Source organism: Schistocerca americana, chromosome 5 (genome assembly GCF_021461395.2).
Source record: "Schistocerca americana isolate TAMUIC-IGC-003095 chromosome 5, iqSchAmer2.1, whole genome shotgun sequence".
NCBI lineage: Eukaryota > Metazoa > Arthropoda > Insecta > Orthoptera > Acrididae > Schistocerca > Schistocerca americana.
Window position 1 is genome coordinate 591,481,686 of NC_060123.1, and position 21,927 is coordinate 591,503,612.

General features: G+C 44.6%; 1 protein-coding gene across 1 annotated transcript; it reads left to right on the forward strand.

Moving 5' to 3' along the window:
- Positions 1-11,326: 11,326 nt before the first annotated feature.
- Positions 11,327-21,741, forward strand: LOC124616567 (putative nuclease HARBI1). Its single transcript, XM_047144887.1, has 3 exons — positions 11,327-11,503; positions 12,508-12,760; positions 21,617-21,741. The coding sequence occupies exons 1-3, from the start codon at positions 11,327-11,329 to the stop codon at positions 21,739-21,741; spliced, it is 555 nt and encodes a 184-aa protein (XP_047000843.1).
- The last annotated feature ends 186 nt before the right edge of the window (positions 21,742-21,927 follow it).

Consider the following 21,927-nt stretch of genomic DNA (forward strand, 5'->3'; position numbering starts at 1 on the left):
AGGGCTAACACGTAATTGGGTTTGTGGAAAGGGCCAAGGAAGTTATGGTCGGATTCATTTCACAATTGTAATTTATTATCATTTAGTTCACAAATACGCTTTTGAAAGAATTAAATTTGCTTCGTGGCTGAAGGCCTCCAAGCAGATGCTTTAGAATAAGTTCAATTTTGAAAAGATATGACGCAAAGTTAAATTTACGAATAAGATAAATCGTATACATACACTCCTGGAAATTGAAATAAGAACACCGTGAATTCATTGTCCCAGGAAGGGGAAACTTTATTGACACATTCCTGGGGTCAGATACATCACATGATCACACTGACAGATCCACAGGCACATAGACACAGGCAACAGAGCATGCACAATGTCGGCACTAGTACAGTGTATATCCACCTTTCGCAGCAATGCAGGCTGCTATTCTCCCATGGAGACGATCGTAGAGATGCTGGATGTAGTCCTGTGGAACGGCTTGCCATGCCATTTCCACCTGTCGCCTCAGTTGGACCAGCGTTCGTGCTGGACGTGCAGACCGCGTGAGACGACACTTCATCCAGTCCCAAACATGCTCAATGGGGGACAGATCCGGAGATCTTGCTGGCCAGGGTAGTTGACTTACACCTTCTAGAGCACGTTGGGTGGCACGGGATACATGCGGACGTGCATTGTCCTGTTGGAACAGCAAGTTCCCTTGCCGGTCTAGGAATGGTAGAACGATGGGTTCGATGACGGTTTGGATGTATCGTGCACTATTCAGTGTCCCCTCGACGATCACCAGTGGTGTACGGCAGTATTGGGACACGGCCGGCACCATTCCAAAATACCGAATGTATCCGGTACGTGTTGCCTCTCTAGTCGTTATTACCGTAGCGGGTTGCGACATAGAGAGAGTCCTTTCCTAAGCATCGTTAGTAGACAGCAACAAGGTCGCACGCAGTGTATCCGGCAAGTGTTGACTCTCTAGTCGTTATTACCGGCGCGGGGTTGTGACATAGAGAGAGAAACCCTTTCTGGAACTCGAACCCTGCTCCTCCTGGGTGGAAAGGCCAAGTGCTCCCACCTAACACAATTAAACCACCAGACACACATGGAATTGATGGGAAATTAAAAATGCCGGAGCCCTTTCTGGGACTCGAACCCTGGTGCTCCTGGACGGAATGCTCAAGTGCACCCCCAAGACATGAAACCTGTCTAGATGCGGGAGAGGAAGGTTAGGTTAGTGTACTTTATTTATTTTGGTCGAGAAACTGACGCAAAGATCGATCCTAATTGCGTAATTAATCACAAAGATAGGTCCTAATTACACAACTATATGCAAAGCACTACAGAAGGACGGCATAAAATCGCAATACGCCGCGGAAACTGACGATACCATACAACTGGTGTTATCCTGCCAAGAAAAAAATTCGCAGAACCACTCGAAACCAGCGACAGAAACATCGAAACTCTACCCTACACCTACAAGCTGCCAGAGTCGATATTAGCTAACGTTGAGACGGGTGTATTTCCTGCTTTTCATGTATGCGTGTTTCTACTGCATTACAGAGAAGTTATTATCAGAGTTTTTTTTTTCTTTGTATACGTCTACGGCATTGCATGTTTCGAATTCTTTAAGTTCAATGGGCCCCATGTACAATTAATCTTAAATAGAGTGATGGTAGAACTGCTGTCTGGACGCTTCCATATGAGGTCTACTTTTTTCGTATTTGGTCTTCGTGGTCCTTATGCGCAATTAATGTTAGCTGCAGTAGAGTCGTTTGGTAGTTACCTTGAAATGAGGGTCTCTAAATTTAGTGTTTACAGTTCCTAGGAAAGAACACCGTCCTCCAAGGACTTCTGTTTGAGTTCTGAAAGCAGCTCCATGGCACTTACAGGTAACAAATCTAGAAGCCATTCGCCGAAATTCTTCAACATGACCTGGAACGGATCAATCCCACCAGTGAAGTAAGCAGGACGATAGTAATACTTCACCCGAAAGTTACTGGTTTATTATTCCTACTCATCAGCATTAACTTGCATTTTTTCCGCATTTAAGGCTAGCGACCATTCATCACACCAAATGGAAATTTTGTCTAAATCGTCTTGTGTCCTCCTACAGTCACTCAGCTTTGATGACTTATCGTAGACCGCTGCATCGTCGGCAGACTATTGACCCACCAAATCATTTAAGTATAAAGAGAACAGCAGCTATCCAATTGCACTGGGCTGCATATTGGATATAGCCACTCTCTTATCTCTGAGCCTGTTAAATATGCTCGTGCCTTCGTTAACGGGCTGCGATGGGAGATCGTGTCATATACCTTCCTGAAATCTAGAATATGTAATCCACCTCTTACCTTCCTTTATAGTTCTAGATATATCATGTGAAATAAAGGCATGCCGAGTTTTGAACGAATGATGCTTTCTAAAATCAGGCTGATTCATCAACATAAACAGCTTAGCCTCAAGAATGTTTATTATATTCGAACTGAGAATACGTACAGAGATTCGGGAGCAGTCCGAAGTTAGGGATATTGGTCTGTAATTTTGCGGTCTGTTCCTTCATCTTTCTTGTATACTGGAGTGACCCGCGCTTTCTTTCTTTCCTTTATACCATTCGTTTCGATCTTCGTGTTGGACGAGAAAGAAAGAGAGAGAGAGAGAGAGAGAGGCGGGGTGATGGACCAATTCCCAGGAGTACTCCTTCTAAAATCTAACAGGAATGCCATCCGGACCAGATGATTTGTCTGTTTTTCAAATCTTGACGGTACTTCCTTATGTCAGTTACACATCTTCCATACGGGGGTCCGTCCGAAGGTCAAGAGACTGCATGTTTGTACGGTTTTCATGCTTGAACGATGTCTTAAACGTGAAATTTTAAACTTAGGTTCGGCTTTTGCTATCTTCAACTGCCGCACCAGACTGGTCAACAAGGAACTGATTGGAATCCTTAGACTCGCTTACCGATTTTACACACGGCCTGAAAGTTCTCGGCTCCCTGCCAAATCTTTTGCTAAGTTGTGACGGTGGCAGTTACGTGCTTCACGCATTAATATTTCGGCAGCCGGCTAATGGCTTACGAGACCTCGATTCAATCTATTAAACGTGCTTGATTCGATTATTCTATTCCCTACAGCTTACAGCCATGAAATATCGGTCAAATTATACATCATCTTCGTTTTCCATTAATGTCGATGGTACTTCATTCCTAAATATACGGCTTACAAGTAGTATTGTTTAGTGCTCGTCGCAGTTATGAGTACCGGTAACTACAAGCGAGGTTCATTACAAAAGCGATTCATTACAAAAGCGATACTGTCTGACTCGAAATAGCCAGGTATCTATGACAGGGTATGCTAATACACAGAAAATTCGGTGCATAACTGATTCTTTGTCTATGTGATGCACAAAACTAATTTCATTTTGTTTTGATGTTATTTATTTGTTTATTGATTTTAGTTTCAGAAGCTATCCCCGATAGCTCCGCATCGCCGTCACCACTACCATCACTGCCAAGATGGTACTTACTTCCGGAGGAGGGGTATGGAAAAGATGATAATGATGACGATGACGACGATGTAATATTTCTCTGTGAAATAATAAATATCGACTAAAAGCACTACATATTTTGGAACACAACCTACGAGCAGCTTAGAGACAGAAGTGATGACACTTTCTGCGGGACCTGACCATCATTTTGCAGAACAATGCTCAAGCACGTAGAGTGCAAACTGTTACTGATTTGTTTGACTGATGGGACTGCTGAGTGCTGTACCACCTACTGCGGTCCCCTGACGTAAGTCCTCGTGAGTTCAACTCGATTTCTGACTGAAGGAAACACTTCACGGCATTTGCTTGACGACTGCTGCAACTCATCGATTAACAGACCGCGCCACTCGAACTGTCGACACATGTGACACTGCTAAGAGCATCACTGGCAAGGGTTATACACTATGCTGGAGACTACTTTGAAGGTCAATAAAACTTTGAAAGACATATTTATTTTGTACGAGCTGTAAGTAAATAGTTTTTCCACTGTTAAATTTCCAATCCTCGTATATAAACTCTCTCCTAGTATCCACCATCTTCTACAAGACGAGTCCCTTACAACAGAGTATACCACAGAGGTGCATGTGTGTTTGATGCTTTAGGAATACGCAGTGTGTTGTCTCTACAGTTGCTAAATTCATCATAGCATCCACAGTGAGTAAATGATACAATGTCACTGTTGCGGCCAAATATGTCAATACAGAGATAGAATGTATTGTACTTAAACTGCCAACAGCCTTGCTCAGTCTATTTCAGTAATGTCCAGCCTCGTACCTATCCATATATCCTCAATTTACACTATACCTTTGATGCCACTGGCTGATCTCCATGACAGCAGCAATATCTCCCTCCCTGTAATACTATTACTTGAAGTGCAATAAGACTCTCTTCACCAACTGTTCGGTGTTGTAATCAACGAAGAAATTAACCGCATATTTACCTTCTCAGAGGAACCGAAAGTATAGGACCACTCGGATTACGTTTCGCAGACTCATCCATCATTCAATTTGATTTCGTTTGGCTCCCATACAGCTCAGCTGATGACGCCATTCTTACGTGCTCTCCGTCCCACTCAGCAACTTGTGTGATGAAGACGCTCGATCTGCTCACCACACAACGAATTCAACCACTGGTGGTCTTAAAGATTAATATGTTTTAGAACAGTTAGTCTAATTCTGAAGACGACGCTAGTTTGACTGATTATGGCATTGGTCTTCCGCTCCTAGTCTGCTTCTGTCTGTAACGGCAGGCTCAATTCAACGTCATGCTTATCTGTTGAACAAAACAAGAGTTAGTTTTACACGCTACAACAAGTAAAAATCAGTGATAGTGGTCAAGGTTCATGGCTGGACTTGAGAGCATCTATCTTTTGTGGTGACCTTCATTATCATCCTTTAAACTGACTGGTGTGTTGTTTTAGCGTCTCTGCTTAACTCAAATAGTTAAGCCTAGACTCGGCTAGCGTCGCTAATACGTCTCTACAACACTCCTACGGCCCAAATCATCAATAAGCTCTGTCGATCACGCTATTGCGTGCGACCAGCCACCTGATTTACGTCTTTCTATGACGGCTCAAAACTCGTCTTTTCACACAACATCCTCATCGCACCCATTACGAATTATCCATGTTTGATGCGTCCCTATCGCCTAATTTCGATTGACTGGCCACCGGATAGTCGTTTTGATCACCGTACTCACACTATCAACACAATTGAGATAACAGGTGCGTCTCGAACACTACTGCGTCGGACAGACCACCTCATAATTATCACCCGAAACACCCACAATCACCATACGCCGATAACGCAACGGGTGGGTCCTGAACACTACCGCATCGTACGTCATACCCTGCACTCGTCTCAAGAAACGCAACACATTCGGTGGGACGCAATATCCACCTACCACATCACAACACGCTCAACACAGCCCAAATCCATCCACCACAGAGCCAAATTTTATCCTGAAAGCTCTCCTGTCCAATAGCCTTGCCATAAAATTTTGTATAGGAAGTTATCTACATAAGATAACCCCTTCTATAATTAATCTAATACTTCTAAATATTGTTTGTGTCATAGCTGAAGCAAATTTTCTATACTAAGCGACCCAGTGGTCCCCATACAACAAAATTTAACATCAAACACGTTAGCGGCCAGGTCAGATAACCAGAACACTAACGGCCACAAGGGAGAAAATTACACTGCTCCACTTAACTACGAAAGAAGGTAATACGGTTAACTTCACCCAAAATGAACACTGCCCAAAAATTACGTTAACTGCCAGGGCAGGTAACCAGAACACTAACGGCCACAAAGCAGAAAATTCCACTGGTTCACTTAACTACGAAAGAAGGTAATACGGTTAACTTCACCCAAAATGAACACTGCGTGAATTTACGTTAGCTGCCAGGGCAGGTAACCAGAACACTAACGGCCACAAGACAGAAAATTCCGCTGGTGCACTTAACTGTGGATAAATTAATTTAATCAGTTCCACCTGACGGTGGCTATCTCGAACACTTCACTCGTTGTTGCTCACAGGAGAACCTCCACAACAGCAGCGCCGGAACCAACAACGTGATGCTCAAAACCGCTTAACCTTCACGTCCTGGGTCGGCGAGCAACGATACTCGTACCGATCTGACAGCTCCAGACAGACTCCGACACTGCGCAGAGACCGCCGGCGGCCCAGTCGACTACGCCGCACGGTAATGTCCTCGGACGAACCGACCGACCAACGATCCACCAAAAGTCAGGCTCGGCTTAAGTGATGCGTGGCGGCAACGGTAGGGCGGACGATGTTCACGCAAACCGGCGACTGGCTGCGCTCCAGACACGTTGCAACTGACTGCCAGGGCCCAACTCACGACCCGAACTGCCGCCGTGAACTCTCCTCCTCGCACCTTCCGATTCCCTCCACGACAGATGACAACCGGGAAGTCATAGCAGCCGAGCAAAGATCCTATCAGAGGGGATATATCGATACGCGCTACTAGAGCCCATGACCCGTCAGGCAAACCAGCAACTCACAAGGGAACCTCCCCATCGCAACCCCCTCAGATTTAGTTATAAGTTGGCACAGTGGATAGGCCTTGATAAACTGAACACAGATCAATTGAGAAAACAGGAAGAAGTTGTGTGGAACTGTGAAAAAATAAGCAAAATATACAAACTGAGTAGTCCATGGGCCACATAAGCAACATCATGGAGGCAGTGTGCTTAGAAGCGCCGTGGTCCCGTGGTAGCGTGAGCAGCTGCTGACCGAGAGGTCCTTGGTTCAAGTCTTCCCTCGACTGAAAGTTTTACTTTCTTTATTTTTGCATAGTTATTATCTGTCCGTTCGTTCATTGACATCTCTGTTCACTGTAATAAGTTTAGTGTCTGTGTTTTGCGACCACACTGAAAACCGTGCGATTAGTAGACGAAAGGACGTGCGTCTCCAATGGGAACAGAAAACATTTGATCGTAAGGTCATAGGTCAACCGATTCCTCCACAGGAAAACACATCTGATATATTCTATACGACACTGGTGACGGCATGTGCGTCACATGACAGGAATATGTTGTCGACCCACCTAACTTGTACACTTGGCGAATGGGTAAAAAGATTCTTATACCTTGCCCGATTTAGGTTTTCTTGCGGATGTGATAATCACTCCCAAAAAAGTGATGAAAACATAAGAGTTTGTCACATAAACTGAAAATAAAAAATTAAAATTTACACTTGATGGGAGATTTGAACCTAGGACCCTTAGTTCCGCAGCTGCTCACGTTACCGCGAGACCACGGCACTCCTGCATCCCTGTTGTCCATATTGTTGATTATGTTCAGTTGAACTACTCAGTTTGTATATTTTGCTTATTATTTCACAGTTCTACACAACTTCTTCCTGTTTTCTCAATTGATCTGTGTTCAGTTTTTCAAGGCCTATCCACTGTGCCAACTTATAACTAAATGTGAGGGGGGTGCGATGCGGAGGTTCCCTTGTCAGTAACACCAGTCATTTAAATCAACGTGGTGAGATGGAAATACGTTAAAACAGGGTGTAAAGTACCAAATGGTGGGACGGCGACCCATGCACGGCTCACTCTCCCATTTAGCCCATCTGGCTAGCAGATGTGATTTGATGTTAACACAGTGCTGAACAACACTCTTTGCGGTTCCGAATTGCTAGGTGTACCTGCAACCGATAGTAGGCATTAAACCGGAACGGTCTCCGCTCCACCACGCTCGTGCTTCGCTGGGCGCTGCTAGAGAGCGCACACCACGCCTTGACCACTTCGTCCGATTTTATGGCCAGACGAAACTGCAATCCTCCGGTCATAACTGTGAGTTTTTTGAGTGCTGTGGGAGATGTTTGAGTGCTGTGGGACATTGCTCATCGGATCTACAACATATGAAACATTTTTATTTCTTTGACACAGTAGTGCTTGAGAATTTGCAACTGTCATTGACCCTTATAGCACCACTTGACTCATTTACAAATCTTCTTTTAAAGCACAACATTCAACGTTTTCAAAAGTACATTTCTGTCTATGACCTGAATAACACTCGATGATGTTGACTGCTTCATCTGAAATCACGGATTGTGGCAGGGCACTTCCATACTTGGCTATGTATTGACGTTGGACGCTGCTGTGCAGAGAGAGAGGCGTGGTCTTCTTCAGCCTCTCCTATTCGTCGTTACAGATTGCAATGAGGCCTCCCTGACACGTCTGCTGTCGGTGTGCACTGCCGGCTCTGATGTGGCGCCGCGGTCTATGGCGGACGCTACAGCCGAAATCCACCACGTCCTGATTGCAAAAAAAAAAAAAATGGCTCGGAGCACTATGGGACTTAACATCTATGGTCATCAGTCCCCTAGAACTTAGAACTACTTAAACCTAACTAACCTAAGGACATCACACAACACCCAGTCATCACGAGGCAGAGAAAAATCCCCGACCCCGCCGGGAATCGAACCCGGGAACCCGGGCGTGGGAAGCGAGAACGCTACCGCACGACCACGAGTTGCGGACTCCTGATTGCAGAGTGACCCGTCAGGGCTCAGAGAAACAGCCAACTCCACCATTTCTTGCGGTGCTATAAGCATAGATCACAGGCATGAAGTCCCTGCTCACAATCGTCAGAATCGGATAATTGTTCCTCCGAACGATCCTCTTTACTGGCTAGGGAATAAAAATTGCTGTGCAAGGATCGCCAATGCGTACACCAAGGTTTCTTCACTTACTGAAATTTCCCTGCAATGTTGCGATTTTCATAGCAGGGCCTACACTCGTCAATGAAACTGCTGCATCCTGCATCCATTTGAGCCTAGCTCTCCCTCTACAATTATTAAGCCCTCACACTTCCCTCCATTACCAAACTATCCATTCCTTAAGGACTTAGAATGTGTTCGGTCAACCGATTCCTTCCTTTAAGGGAAATGTTGAGAAATTTCTCCTCATCAGAAAAGTTTTTCTTGCTATTACCAGCATGCGTTTCAAATCCTCTCTACTTCGATCTTCAACAGCTATTTTACTGCTCAGATAAGCAGAACTCATCTACTTCTTTTAGTGTCTTGTTTCCTTATCCGACAGCTTATCCTTTGCATGATTTAATTCCACTACATTCCGTTACCTGCATTTTACTTCTGTTGATATTGATCTTATAACTACTTTCCAAGGCACTACACATTCCCTTCAACTGATCTCTCATGTACTTTGTCGTCTCTCACTGAATTACTACGTCATCGGCAAATGTAAGCTTTTTTTCTTCTCCCTGAATTTTAATCCCACTTTTCAATATCAGCTTGGCTCCCTTTGCTGCTTGCTCGATGTACAGATTAAATAACATCGGGGATATGCTACCCCCCTCTCTCTCTGTCCCCTGTAAGCCACTGCTTCCCTTTCATGTCGTTCGACTTTTACACCTGCAGTCTGATTTTATACACGTTATGCACCTTTGGCTCACTGCATTTTAGGCTTTTTTCCGTCAACAGTCGCGTCAACATTGTCAAAAGCTGTCTCTAAATCTACAAAAGCTGTATACATTGTTTTTCTTCAATCTGTCACAGGGGCAGTACCGCCTCGTGTGTTGCTACATTTCTTCAGAACCCAAATTGATCATCCACAGCGCCGGCTTCTACCAGTTTTTCCATTCTTCTGTAAATAGTTCGTGTACTAATTCTGCAGCTATGACTTATTAAACTGATTGTTCGCTAATGCTACGACGTCTCACTCATAACTACTGGAAATGGTCTTGCTGGCCGAAATCGGTCATGTTGATCGAAAATTAGTGCAGCTGGTGCTGTTAGAGGAGGGAAGATCAGTGTTTAACGTCCCGTTGACATCGACGTCATTACGAACGAAGCACAAGACCGGATCAGGGAAGGACGGAGAAGGAAAGCGGCCGTACCCTTTCGAAGGGACCATCCCTGCATTTCCTTAAGCAATTTAGTGAAATCATGGAAACCCTAAATCAGGAGGGCCGCATGTGGGCTGGTGCTTTTGTTTGACCCCCAAGTAATTTTCTCTATTGCAGTTGCTGACACTGCAACAACATGTTGCATATACTGGACAAGAAATTAGTTCGGTAATAATCAAACATGTCAGCACCTGCTATCTTAGGCCCGCCACACACGTTCCGGTATATCTGTCAGGTAAACCTGCACAGGTATGACGGAAAGGTGTATGGTTCAAATGACTTAACATCGGAGGTCATCAGTCCCCTAGACTTAGAACTACTTAAACCTAACTAACCTAAGGACATGACACACATCCATGCCCGAGGCAGGATTCGAACCTGCAACCGTGGCAGCGGCTCGGTTCCGGACTGAAGCACCTAGAACCGCTCCACCGCAGCGGCCGGCTGGAAAGGTATACCTGTGCAAGATGGAGCGCACACACGCTACGGTAAACCGGAAGATTTTAACTCAGTCCGTCGAGGTGTAGCGAGCAGACAAGAAGACGAGGCGATCGCGTTGGTCGGTTTGTTGGTGGTCATGAAGTGTAAAAGGAAGCAAAAACGAAAAACGTGCCATAAAGGAGAGATGAATAGACACATACGGGATTAGCAAGCGTTATGTTCAGATCCTTGTGATTACCGTAATTATTTGCCTACATCTACATTTACATTTATACTCCGCAAGCCACCCAACGGTGTGTGGGGGAGGGCACTTTACGTGCCACTGTCATTACCTCCCTTTTCTGTTCAAGTCGCGTAGGGTTAGCGGGAAGAACGACTGCCAGAAAGCCTCCGTGCGCCCTCGAATCTCTCTAATTTTACATTCGTGATCTCCTCGGGAGGTATAAGTGGGGGGAAGCAATATATTCGATACCTCATCCAGAAAGGCACCCTCTCGAAACCTGGCGAGCAAGCTACACCGCGATGCAGAGCGCCTCTCTTGCAGAGTCTGCCATTTGAGTTTGCTAAACATCTCCGTAACGCTATCACGCTTACCAAATAACCCTGTGACGAAACGCGCCGCTCTTCTTTGGATCTTCTCTATCTCCTCCGTCAACCCGATCTGGTGCGGATCCCACACTGATAAGCAACACTCAAGTATAGGTCGAACGAGTGTTTTGTAAGCCACCTCCTTTGTTGATGGACTACATTTTCTAAGGACTCTCCCAATGAATCTCAACCTGGTACCCGCCTTACCAACAATTAATTTTATATGATCATTTCACTTCAAATCGTTCCGCACGCATACTCCCAGATATTTTACAGAAGTAACTGCTACCAGTGTTTGTATGAATGAAGATATCTACCAAAAACTATTGTCTCTTGTGACTCCTTTAATACAAAGGAAAAATACAGTAATGAGAACTTCTATTGCTGCCCATGAAAGACAGACAGCTACTCTGTGGTTTTTTGCAATGGGTCGATACTACGAATGTCTCAAATATTCTACTATAATATCACCCCAAGATCTTGGGAAAATAGTTCCAGAGATATGTGACACCATCTGCAATGTGCTGAAAGGAATGTTTGTTCAGGTATGTATAAGAAATACACACATTTTTTTAAAAATACTTTTATTCTTAGTAACTCTTTTTACAATTCGAAAACAAAATTTTAACTGAGGCATAATAATGAGTAATACACGAAATTAGAATAATAACTGAAAATTTGGTAGTATTCGTGAATTAAGACCGTAGAGAAATTAAAAATGCCTCAAAAATCAAATATTGTTAAAGGTAGCTAAGTAAGTGTGGAAGTCGAAGTTCTTGATGGGTTACAAATGCTGCAGGCGCTGTTTGTTGTGTAAACTGATCATATGAAGCAGCTGCGGTAGGACTCAGTGAGCTCGTACTTGAACTGGGAACGCTGAGATATTCGGAGCTGTATGAACTCGTTGGCACGTTAAGCCTTGCCATTTCAGCGTCGTATATGAGGTCATTGATTGTTTTTTCAACAATCAATCGCTGGCGTTTTTCCAGTGTCCTCATTCTCATTGTAATAAATTTTCGTAATAGATCGTACCTGTCATCTTGGGGCGATGGCTTTGTAAAATGATCTCTTACTGATATCAGGACGTCATTGGTCAATTATATTCTTTTTACTTTTATTGCCAAATTAGGTCGTGATATCGGGAGTTCTTTTTGAGGACTTATTTTTATCTGAAGGTTCTTCACTGCTAGGTGTTCGTGGGGCAGAATCCTCGATTCCATCCCGAAGGAAGCATATTATTAGATCGTAAACGTCATTTACCCTGGTTTTATTGTTTATATCAGGAATATAATTTAAAATAACACAAAACTGTAAGATACAAATAACACAAACCTTCTTAAAAACGGTTAACAAATAGTTTTACTGTAGTATTTTAAAATTCTAATTCTTATTTTTTTTATAACCAAATTTTTAAACAGACGTTGGTTTTGTGTTATTTTAAATCTTATTTTTATTTTGCTTGTAAACGTAAATTTATAAAGCCTTCTTGCAATCGACATCGCTATACATCCACAGTGTTAAAAATATTATTAATTTGCTGTTGTTTCAGTTTCCTGACTCCGCTGAGGAATGGAAAGTTGTTACTAAAACATTTGAAGACAGATGGAATTTCCCACATTGCCTTGGTGTCATTGATGGTAAACATGTAGACACAGTTCCCCCAGCGAATTCCGGATCTTTTTACTTCAACTACAAAGGCAGACACAGTGTGGTACTTCTTACAATAGTGGACGCTAACCATCGGTTCCTTTTAGTGGATTTTGGATCTAATGGACGTGTTTCTGACGGAGGTGTTCTTCAGAGTACTAAATTGATGAAAATTTAGAGAGTAATGAGCTCACACTTCCAAAGCCATGCAATGTTACAGAAAATTTCGAAAATATCCCTTACGTTTTTGTGGCTGATGACGCCTTTCTTATTACACTTAATATTATGACGCGTTTTCGACAAGCGCAACTAGATTCAGCTAGTAAAGAAATTTACAACTACCGCAGTTCAAGAGGAAGAACGTTGTCGAAAATTGTTTTGGAATAATTGCATCCAGATTTCGTATATTCCATACTCAAGTCAATTTGGAACCAAAGAACATAATAAAAGTAGTGATGGCAACACCGGCAATGTATAATTTTTTTATGGAACAACATCCAAGCTTTTACGCTCCTCTGAACAGTATCTATCAAGAGACGTACGACGGGACTACTGCCATTACAGGTTTGGATACCTCGGAATCAAATATGATGGCACTGAAATGTCTGAACCACGGGAACATAACGTCTGCTGCTAAACGGCTCAGAAATGGGTTCACTTAATAGTTTATGAATGAAGGCAAAGTTCCATGGCAAGACAGTAGGGTTCTTCGAAACAAAAAATAGACTAGAAGAAGAAGTTTGGTCTTAGTAAGTTGTAAGTAGGCTGTTTAGGTTTTTATAATGGTAACGCCACGTAGCTCTCTGTATGAAAATCACTGGCTGTGCTGTGTGCAGTCTGTGGCTGGTTTGCATTGTTGTTGGCTATTGTAGTGTTGGGCAGCTGGCTTTTAACAGCGCGTAGCGTTGCGCAGTTGGAGGTGAGCCGCCAGCAGTGGTGGATGTGGGGAGAGAGATGGCGGAATTTTGAGAGTGGAATAATTGCATCCAGATTTCGTATATTCCATACTCAAGTCAATTTGGAACCAAAGAACATAATGGTACATCAGAGATAGTACATTTGTGAGACTGGATGTCATGAACTGCTATATATATTATGACTTTTGGACACTATTAAGGTAAATACATTGTTTGTTCTCTATCAAAATCTTTCATTTGCTAACTATGCCTATCAGTAGTTAGTGCCTTCAGTAGTTAGAATCTTTTATTTAGCTGGCAGTAGTGGCGCTCGCTGTATTGCAGTAGTTCGAGTAACGAAGATTTTTGTGAGGTAAGTGATTTGTGAAAGGTATAGGTTAATGTTAGTCAGGGCCATTCTTTTGTAGGGATTATTGAAAGTCAGATTGCGTTGCGCTAAAAGTATTGTGTGTCAGTTTAGTGTTGATCAGAATAAGTAAAGAACGAAATGTCTGAGTATGTTCAAATAACGTAAGGGGTTAACCAGCATAGTAATTCATTAATTTTTCTAAGGGGACATTTCAAAGTTAATAATTCGTACAGTTCAAAACATTTTGCATTAATTAATAAAAAATGCGGACTCTAAATATAAACTTTCCGTTTGTAAATACAAAATGTGTTTAAATTATGTTATGTGAGTATTATAAATAATCTGAGTATTTACTTCACGAATCTCGCATCAATCCTCGTCATCCAAGTTTGACACAGACGCATCAGGATTATTGGTACGCGTTTTCCTTAATCGTACCACACCATATCTTAAATACCATAAAAGAGGAAGTGGGATTGAATCATAGCTGGTAGTCACACTTCATAATTAAGACAATATATTGACATTACGCCTTTTAATGATTTTGACAATTACAAATTGTGGACGAGCCACTAGATAAAGCTTTGCAAATGCAGTTAGAAACTCAACGCACTCGGTATTCAAACAAACAGTCCCTTATTAAGAAAACAGAATTACTGACAGGCTTCAGAAATTCAAACTCCCATATAGGATATCGCTCAAAATATACAGGGTGTTAGAAAAAGGTACGGCCAAACTTTCAGGAAACATTCCTCACACACAAAGAAAGAAAATATGTTATGTGGACATGTGACCGGAAACGCTTACTTTCCATGTTAGAGCTCATTTTATTACTTCTCTTCAAATCACATTAATCATGGAATGGAAACACACAGCAACAGAACGTACCAGCGTGGCTTCAAACACTTCGTTACAGGAAATGTTCAAAATGTCCTCCGTTAGCGAGGATACATGCCTCCAACCTCTGTCGCATGGAATCCCTGATGCGCTGATGCAGCCCTGGAGAATGGCGTATTGTATCACAGCCGTCCACAATACGAGCACGAAGAGTCTCTACGTTTGGTGCCGGGGTTGCGTAGACAAGAGCTTTCAAATGCCCCCAAATATGAAAGTCAAGAGGGTTGAGGTCAGGAGAGCGTGGAAGCCATGGAATTGGTCCGCCTCTGCCAATCCATCGGTCACCGAATCTGTTGTTGAGAAGCGTACGAACACTTCGACTGAAATGTGCAGGAGCTCCATCGTGCATGAACCACATGTTGTGTTGTACTTGTAAAGGCACATGTTCTAGCAGTGCAGCTAGAGTATCCCGTATGAAATCATGATAACGTGCTCCATTGAGCGTAGGTGGAAGAACATGGGGCCCAATCAAGACATCACCAACAATGCCTGTCCAAACGTTCACAGAAAATCTGTGTTGATGACGTGATTGCACAATTGCGTGCGGATTCTCGTCAGCCCACACATGTTCATTGTGAAAATTTACAATTTGATCACGTTGGAATGAAGACTCATCCGTAAAGAGAACATTTGCACTGAAATGAGGATTGACACATTGTTGGATGAACCATTCGCAGAAGTGTACCCGTGGAGGCCAAGCAGCTGCTGATAGTGCCTGCACACGCTGTACATGGTACGGAAACAACTGGTTCTCCCGTAGCACTCTCCATACAGTGACGTGGTCAACGTTACCTTGTACAGCAACAACTTCTCTGACGGTGACATTAGGGTTATCGTCAACTGCACGAAGAATTGCCTCGTCCATTGCAGGTGTCCTAGTCGTTCTAGGTCTTCCGCAGTCCCGAGTCATAGGCTGGAATGTTCCGTGCTCCCTAAGACGCCGATCAATTGCTTCGAACGTCTTCCTGTCGGGACACCTTCGTTCTGTAAATCATTCTCGATACGAACGTACCGCGCCACGGCTATTGCCCCGTGCTAATCCATACATCAAATGGGCATCTGCCAACTCCACATTTGTAAACATTGCACCTACTGCAAAACCACGTTCGTGATGAACGCTAACCTGTTGATGCTACGTACTGATGTGCTTGATGCTAGTACTGTAGAGCAATGAGTCGCATGTCAACACAAGCACCGAAGTCAACATTACTGTCCTTCAATTGGGCCAACTGGCGGTGAATCGAGGAAGTACAGTACATACTGACGAAACTAAAATGAGCTCTAACATGGACACATGTCCACATAACATCTTTTTTTTATTTGTGTGTGAGGAATGTTTCCTGAGAGTTTGGCCGTACCTTTTTGTAACACCCTGTATATCTACCAGCTTAACCCTCCTTGGCGGAAGGAAGATATATACTAAACTCTGGAAGGCGATATGCAAACAACTCCCGGTAGAGGCCAGGTTCTTAAACACTGCCATGCCTAGACCTCGGACGACATTTCTCTCCCTGCCATGGCGCTGACACAATCAAAAGTTTCTGCCCGAATCATAAAGACATTCCAATAACTCTGAGACATAGACACACTCGGCAGAACCTTTGACTCGATATATGGGTAAGCGTGTTAAGGAACACTTTACACTACTGACAGAATTGCAATTTTAACACATGGACAACTGTATTAATAGCGTGGAGGCTGTGAAAACGCCAACATAAAATCATTTGATTACAAGAGACACAAAGCACTAATAAAATTCTGAGAAAACTTTCAAATAACGGCCACCATTTAACTAGGCCAACTGACCTCTTCCACACCATGTTAACGTTCGACTATGAAAGTCTCACCACAATAATAAAGTTTAAATCGCTTTGAGTGCGTCGGTCAACAAAACACAATTACGACTACTTATTTCATATCACGTACAGAATACGAGGGAGCGGGCTTCACAGCTTCACTTCAAATTTAATTCTCAGCGAAGTCACAGAACTTGTATCTCCAAGCTGACCATACCGCCAAAACGCCCACCCAATTTCACACCACAACATGTAACGGTCATCACGCTCCTTCGGCAGCCGTTGACACTCTCCTAGCGAATATCACGAGATCTCGAGGGTTACCGGTCGAAGGCTAACAACCAACTTCCTTCGCCTGCCAACCCGGAAGATAAGACACGCGAAAAGCAAAGATAGCTAAGCTCAACCACAATCGATCTCAGCGACACATGAACAAAATAACACTGGCACCAACTCGCCACGGCTCAAGTATCTCGATCGCCAAGAAAATCCAACCAATCTAAGTATCACAATTTTCAAGTGTAGATGTTGTCTGTTGAAGCTTCGGATTTCATTGACATGTCAAGTTACTTCTTCTCTTCAAGTACATTACTTCTTAAATTATTTGTTAATTAACTACAGACTGCTTTGTAGCATCGTGTTCTAACTCCTTCAGTTAGATAACAAGTCTTTCATAGGCTGCATCTCTCTTCTCACGGTCGTGCTGCTCTTTACTTTTCACTGCCACAGACAAGGTTCCAACTTATACATTTCGATAAACTACACTCCTGGAAATGGAAAAAAGAACACATTGACACCGGTGTGTCAGACCCACCATACTTGCTCCGGACACTGCGAGAGGGCTGTACAAGCAATGATCACACGCACGGCACAGCGGACACACCAGGAACCGCGGTGTTGGCCGTCGAATGGCGCTAGCTGCGCAGCATTTGTGTACCGCCGCCGTCAGTGTCAGCCAGTTTGCCGTGGCATACGGAGCTCCATCGCAGTCTTTAACACTGGTAGCATGCCGCGACAGCGTGGACGTGAACCGTATGTGCAGTTGACGGACTTTGAGCGGGGGCGTATAGTGGGCATGCGGGAGGCCGGGTGGACGTACCGCCGAATTGCTCAACACGTGGGGCGTGAGGTCTCCACAGTACATCGATGTTGTCGCCAGTGGTCGGCGGAAGGTGCACGTGCCCGTCGACCTGGGACCGGACCGCAGCGACGCACGGATGCACGCCAAGACCGTAGGATCCTACGCAGTGCCGTAGGGGACCGCACCGCCACTTCCCAGCAAATTAGGGACACTGTTGCTCCTGGGGTATCGGCGAGGACCATTTGCAACCGTCTCCATGAAGCTGGGCTACGGTCCCGCACACCGTTAGGCCGTCTTCCGCTCACGCCCCAACATCGTGCAGCCCACCTCCAGTGGTGTCGCGACAGGCGTGAATGGAGGGACGAATGGAGACGTGTCGTCTTCAGCGATGAGAGTCGCTTCTGCCTTGGTGCCAATGATGGTCGTATGCGTGTTTGGCGCCGTGCAGGTGAGCGCCACAATCAGGACTGCATACGACCGAGGCACACAGGGCCAACACCCGGCATCATGGTGTGGGGAGCGATCTCCTACACTGGCCGTACACCACTGGTGATCGTCGAGGGGACACTGAATAGTGCACGGTACATCCAAACCGTCATCGAACCCATTGTTCTACCATTCCTAGACCGGCAAGGGAACTTGCTGTTCCAACAGGACAATGCACGTCCGCATGTATCCCGTGCCACCCAACGTGCTCTAGAAGGTGTAAGTCAACTACCCTGGCCAGCAAGATCTCCGGATCTGTTCCCCATTGAGCATGTTTGGGACTGGATGAAGCGTCGTCTCACGCGGTCTGCACGTCCAGCACGAACGCTGGTCCAACTGAGGCGCCAGGTGGAAATGGCATGGCAAGCCGTTCCACAGGACTACATCCAGCATCTCTACGATCGTCTCCATGGGAGAATAGCAGCCTGCATTGCTGTGATAGGTGGATATACACTGTACTAGTGCCGACATTGTGCATGCTCTGTTGCCTGTGTCTATGTGCCTGTGGTTCTGTCAGTGTGATCATGTGATGTATCTGACCCCAGGAATGTGTCAATAAAGTTTCCCCGTCCTGGGACAATGAATTCACGGTGTTCTTATTTCAATTTTCAGGAGTGTATTATATCACTTGGTTCCGTTTTTGATTTGACATGTTGACAACAAGAGCTGAGCATCACCGTGCGTGTAGTCACTAGTTAACACTGTTGTACACGGAAATACAAAGAGAACTGACGCTCTCTACTCAGGGTAACCAAAAACCTGTACAGGCGTGCCACAAACACACGCTCAGGTCTACACGCCTGCGCAGGTAGGAAGAATTGAATTTTGATTCTTGTCCGGTCGCCTGTGTAGGTCGCTATGCCTGTACAGTTTGGGCTGAACCGACTGGCACACACGGTCCGGTTTACCTGTTCAGATGATCTGTACAGGTTTACCTTAAAGGTATACCGGAACGTGTGTGGCGGACCTTAGGAATCGCAATTATTATACTCAGCTCTGAGGATGTGCCGCCTTCGCACACCAGGTGGAATAGTTTTGTCATGGCTGGCTGTCACAAGGATCTCAGTAATACTGGGGAGCCACCGGTGTGTCCGTGCGGTTCTAGGCGCTTCAGTCTGGAACCGCGCGACCGCTACGGTCGCAGGGTCGAATCCTGCCTCGGGCATGGATGTATGTGATGTCCTTAGGTTAGTTAGGTGTAAGTAGTTCTAAGTTCTACGGGACTGATGATCTCAGATGTTAAGTCTCATAGTGCTCAGAGCCATTTGAACCAATGCTGGGGAAATGTCGTCTACTCCTGTGGCCTTGCTGTGAATTAGAGAACTAGATCTTTCAGTGATCTTCTCAAATTCTTCTCACAGTATCATGCCTCCCATCTTATCTTCTTTTAGCTCTTTCCTCTGTAAAGGGTGAAATGTGTATCAGTCCAGATATTTTTATATGTGGTATCTTAAATGTATACACACATACCAGTGTACTGGTTGTTTTCCCTCTGCATCGAACTTTCTTCCCACAGACGCTTCTCAAACATTGCGATCTGATGTTTTCTGCATGGCTGTAACTGCACGCCTGTCAGTACAGACTAACCGTTTTGCGCCTATGCATCCATACTTCAACACCTGACATGCTTCACAAGGGAAAATAAGCATTAATGGCTTCCTTTTGCCACATATATTTGGAGATACTGTTGTTTTTGTGGTCTTCAGCCCTGAGACTGGTTTGATGCAGCTCTCCATGCTCCTCTATCCTGTGCAAGCTGCTTCTTCTCCCAGTACCTACTGCAACCTACATCCTTCTGAATCTGCTTAGTGTATTCATCTCTTGGTCTCCCTCTACGATTATTACCCTCCACGCTGCCCTCCAATACTAAATTGGTGATCCTTTGACGTCTGAGAACATTTCCTGCCAACCGATCCCTTCTTCTAGTCAAGTTGTGCCACAAGCTCCTCTTCTCCCCAATTCTATTCAATACCTCCTCATTAGTTATTTGATCTACCCATCTAATCTTCAGCATTCTTCTGTAGCACTACATTTCGAAAGCTTCTATTCTCTTCGTGTCCAAACTATTTATCGTCCATGTTTCATTTCCATACATGGCTACACTCCATACAGATACTTTCAGAAACGACTTCCTGACACTTAAATCTATACTCGATGTTAACAAATTTCTCTTCTTCAGTAACGCTTTCCTTGCCATTGCCAGTCTACATTTTATATCCTCTCTACTTCGATCATCCTTTACTACTTTAAGTGTCTCATTTCCTAATCTAATTCCCTCAGCATCACCTGACTTAATTCGACTACATTCCATTATCGTCGTTTTGCTTTTGTTGATGTTCATCTTATATCCTCCTTTCAAGACACTGCCCATTCCGTTCAACTGCTGTTCCAGGTCCTTCGCTATCTATGACAGAATTACAGTGTCATCGGCGAACCTTCAAGTTTTAATTTCTTTCTGTGCAAATTTGTAAATAGCCTTTCGCTCCCTGTATTTTACCCCTGCCACCTTCAGAATTTGAAAGAGAGTATTCTAGTCAACATTGTCAAAAGCTGTCTCTAAGTCTAGAAATGCTAGAAACGTAGATTTGCCTTTTCTTAATCTAGCTTCTAAGATAAGCCGTAGGGTCAGTATTGCCTCACGTGTTCCAGTATTTCTACGGAATCCAAACTGATCTTCCCCGAGGTCGGCTTCCACCAGTTGTTCCGTTCGTCTGTAAAGAATTCGAGTTAGTATTTTGCAGCCGTGACTTATTAAACTGATAGTTCGGTAATTTTCACATCTGTCAACACCTGATTTCTTTGGTATTGGAATTATTATATTCTTCTTGGTGATATAAACCAAAGTAAAAACACACAACCTGTAATGGCTACAATTATTAATCTGCAAATGACGTAAATACTGGCGGAATGTAGCTCAGAACACCGTTCTCGGTCAGCGACAGAAATATCTGCACTAACACCCTGTACATTCCTTGCATCTTTCAGCTTTCCCTCCTGTTCTTAATGCTAGCTTGCTATCCGAGGTCCGCAGCTCGTGGCCGTGCGGTAGCGTTCTCGCTTCCCACGCCCGGGTTCCTGGGTTCGATTCCCGGCGCGGTCAGGGATTTTCTCTGCCTCGTGATGACTGGGTGTTGTGTGATGTCCTTCGGTTAGTTAGGTTTAAGTAGTTCTAAGTTCTAGGGGACTGATGACCATAGATGTTAAGTCCCATCGTGCTCAGAGCCATTTGAACCATTTTTTTGCTATCTGAGGCCTTAATATTTATACATGTGCTGCTCTTTTCTCCTACAGTTTCTTTCATTTTGCTGTATGTGGCATCCAACTGTGTCCTGGTCATGGACGCTTGTGCAGTCTTGCGGTCTCCCTCTAGCCTTAGAATGCGCTGCAGTAAGAAATGTATCCTCTTCCGCACACTTTATGCTGATTCTCAGAGTGCAGAAGCAAATCCCCGTAGCATCGTTGTTGTGTTTCTAATTGTGTTAAAGGCTACCCGTGGCTAGTCAGTGGGTGCGCAGTGAGCCGCGCCGCGCCACGTCACCTAGAGGAAGAAGTTCCCATCACCGCCGGCGTTATAATGGATAGCAGGGAGCTGGCCCCAGACGCTTTGTAATGGTGGCTGCCGGCTTCCAGCGACGCAGCCTGGAAGTCTCCGCCGAGTGGATAGCGTGGCGGGCGCCGATTGGCCGCGGCTGCGCGCTTCCATGATTCACGAGCGCTGGCCACGCCCACTGCGGCCGGCAGCCAACCTCCGTCCTCCAGCGCCTGCCGCCCGTTACGTCACCAGCCCACCCGTTAC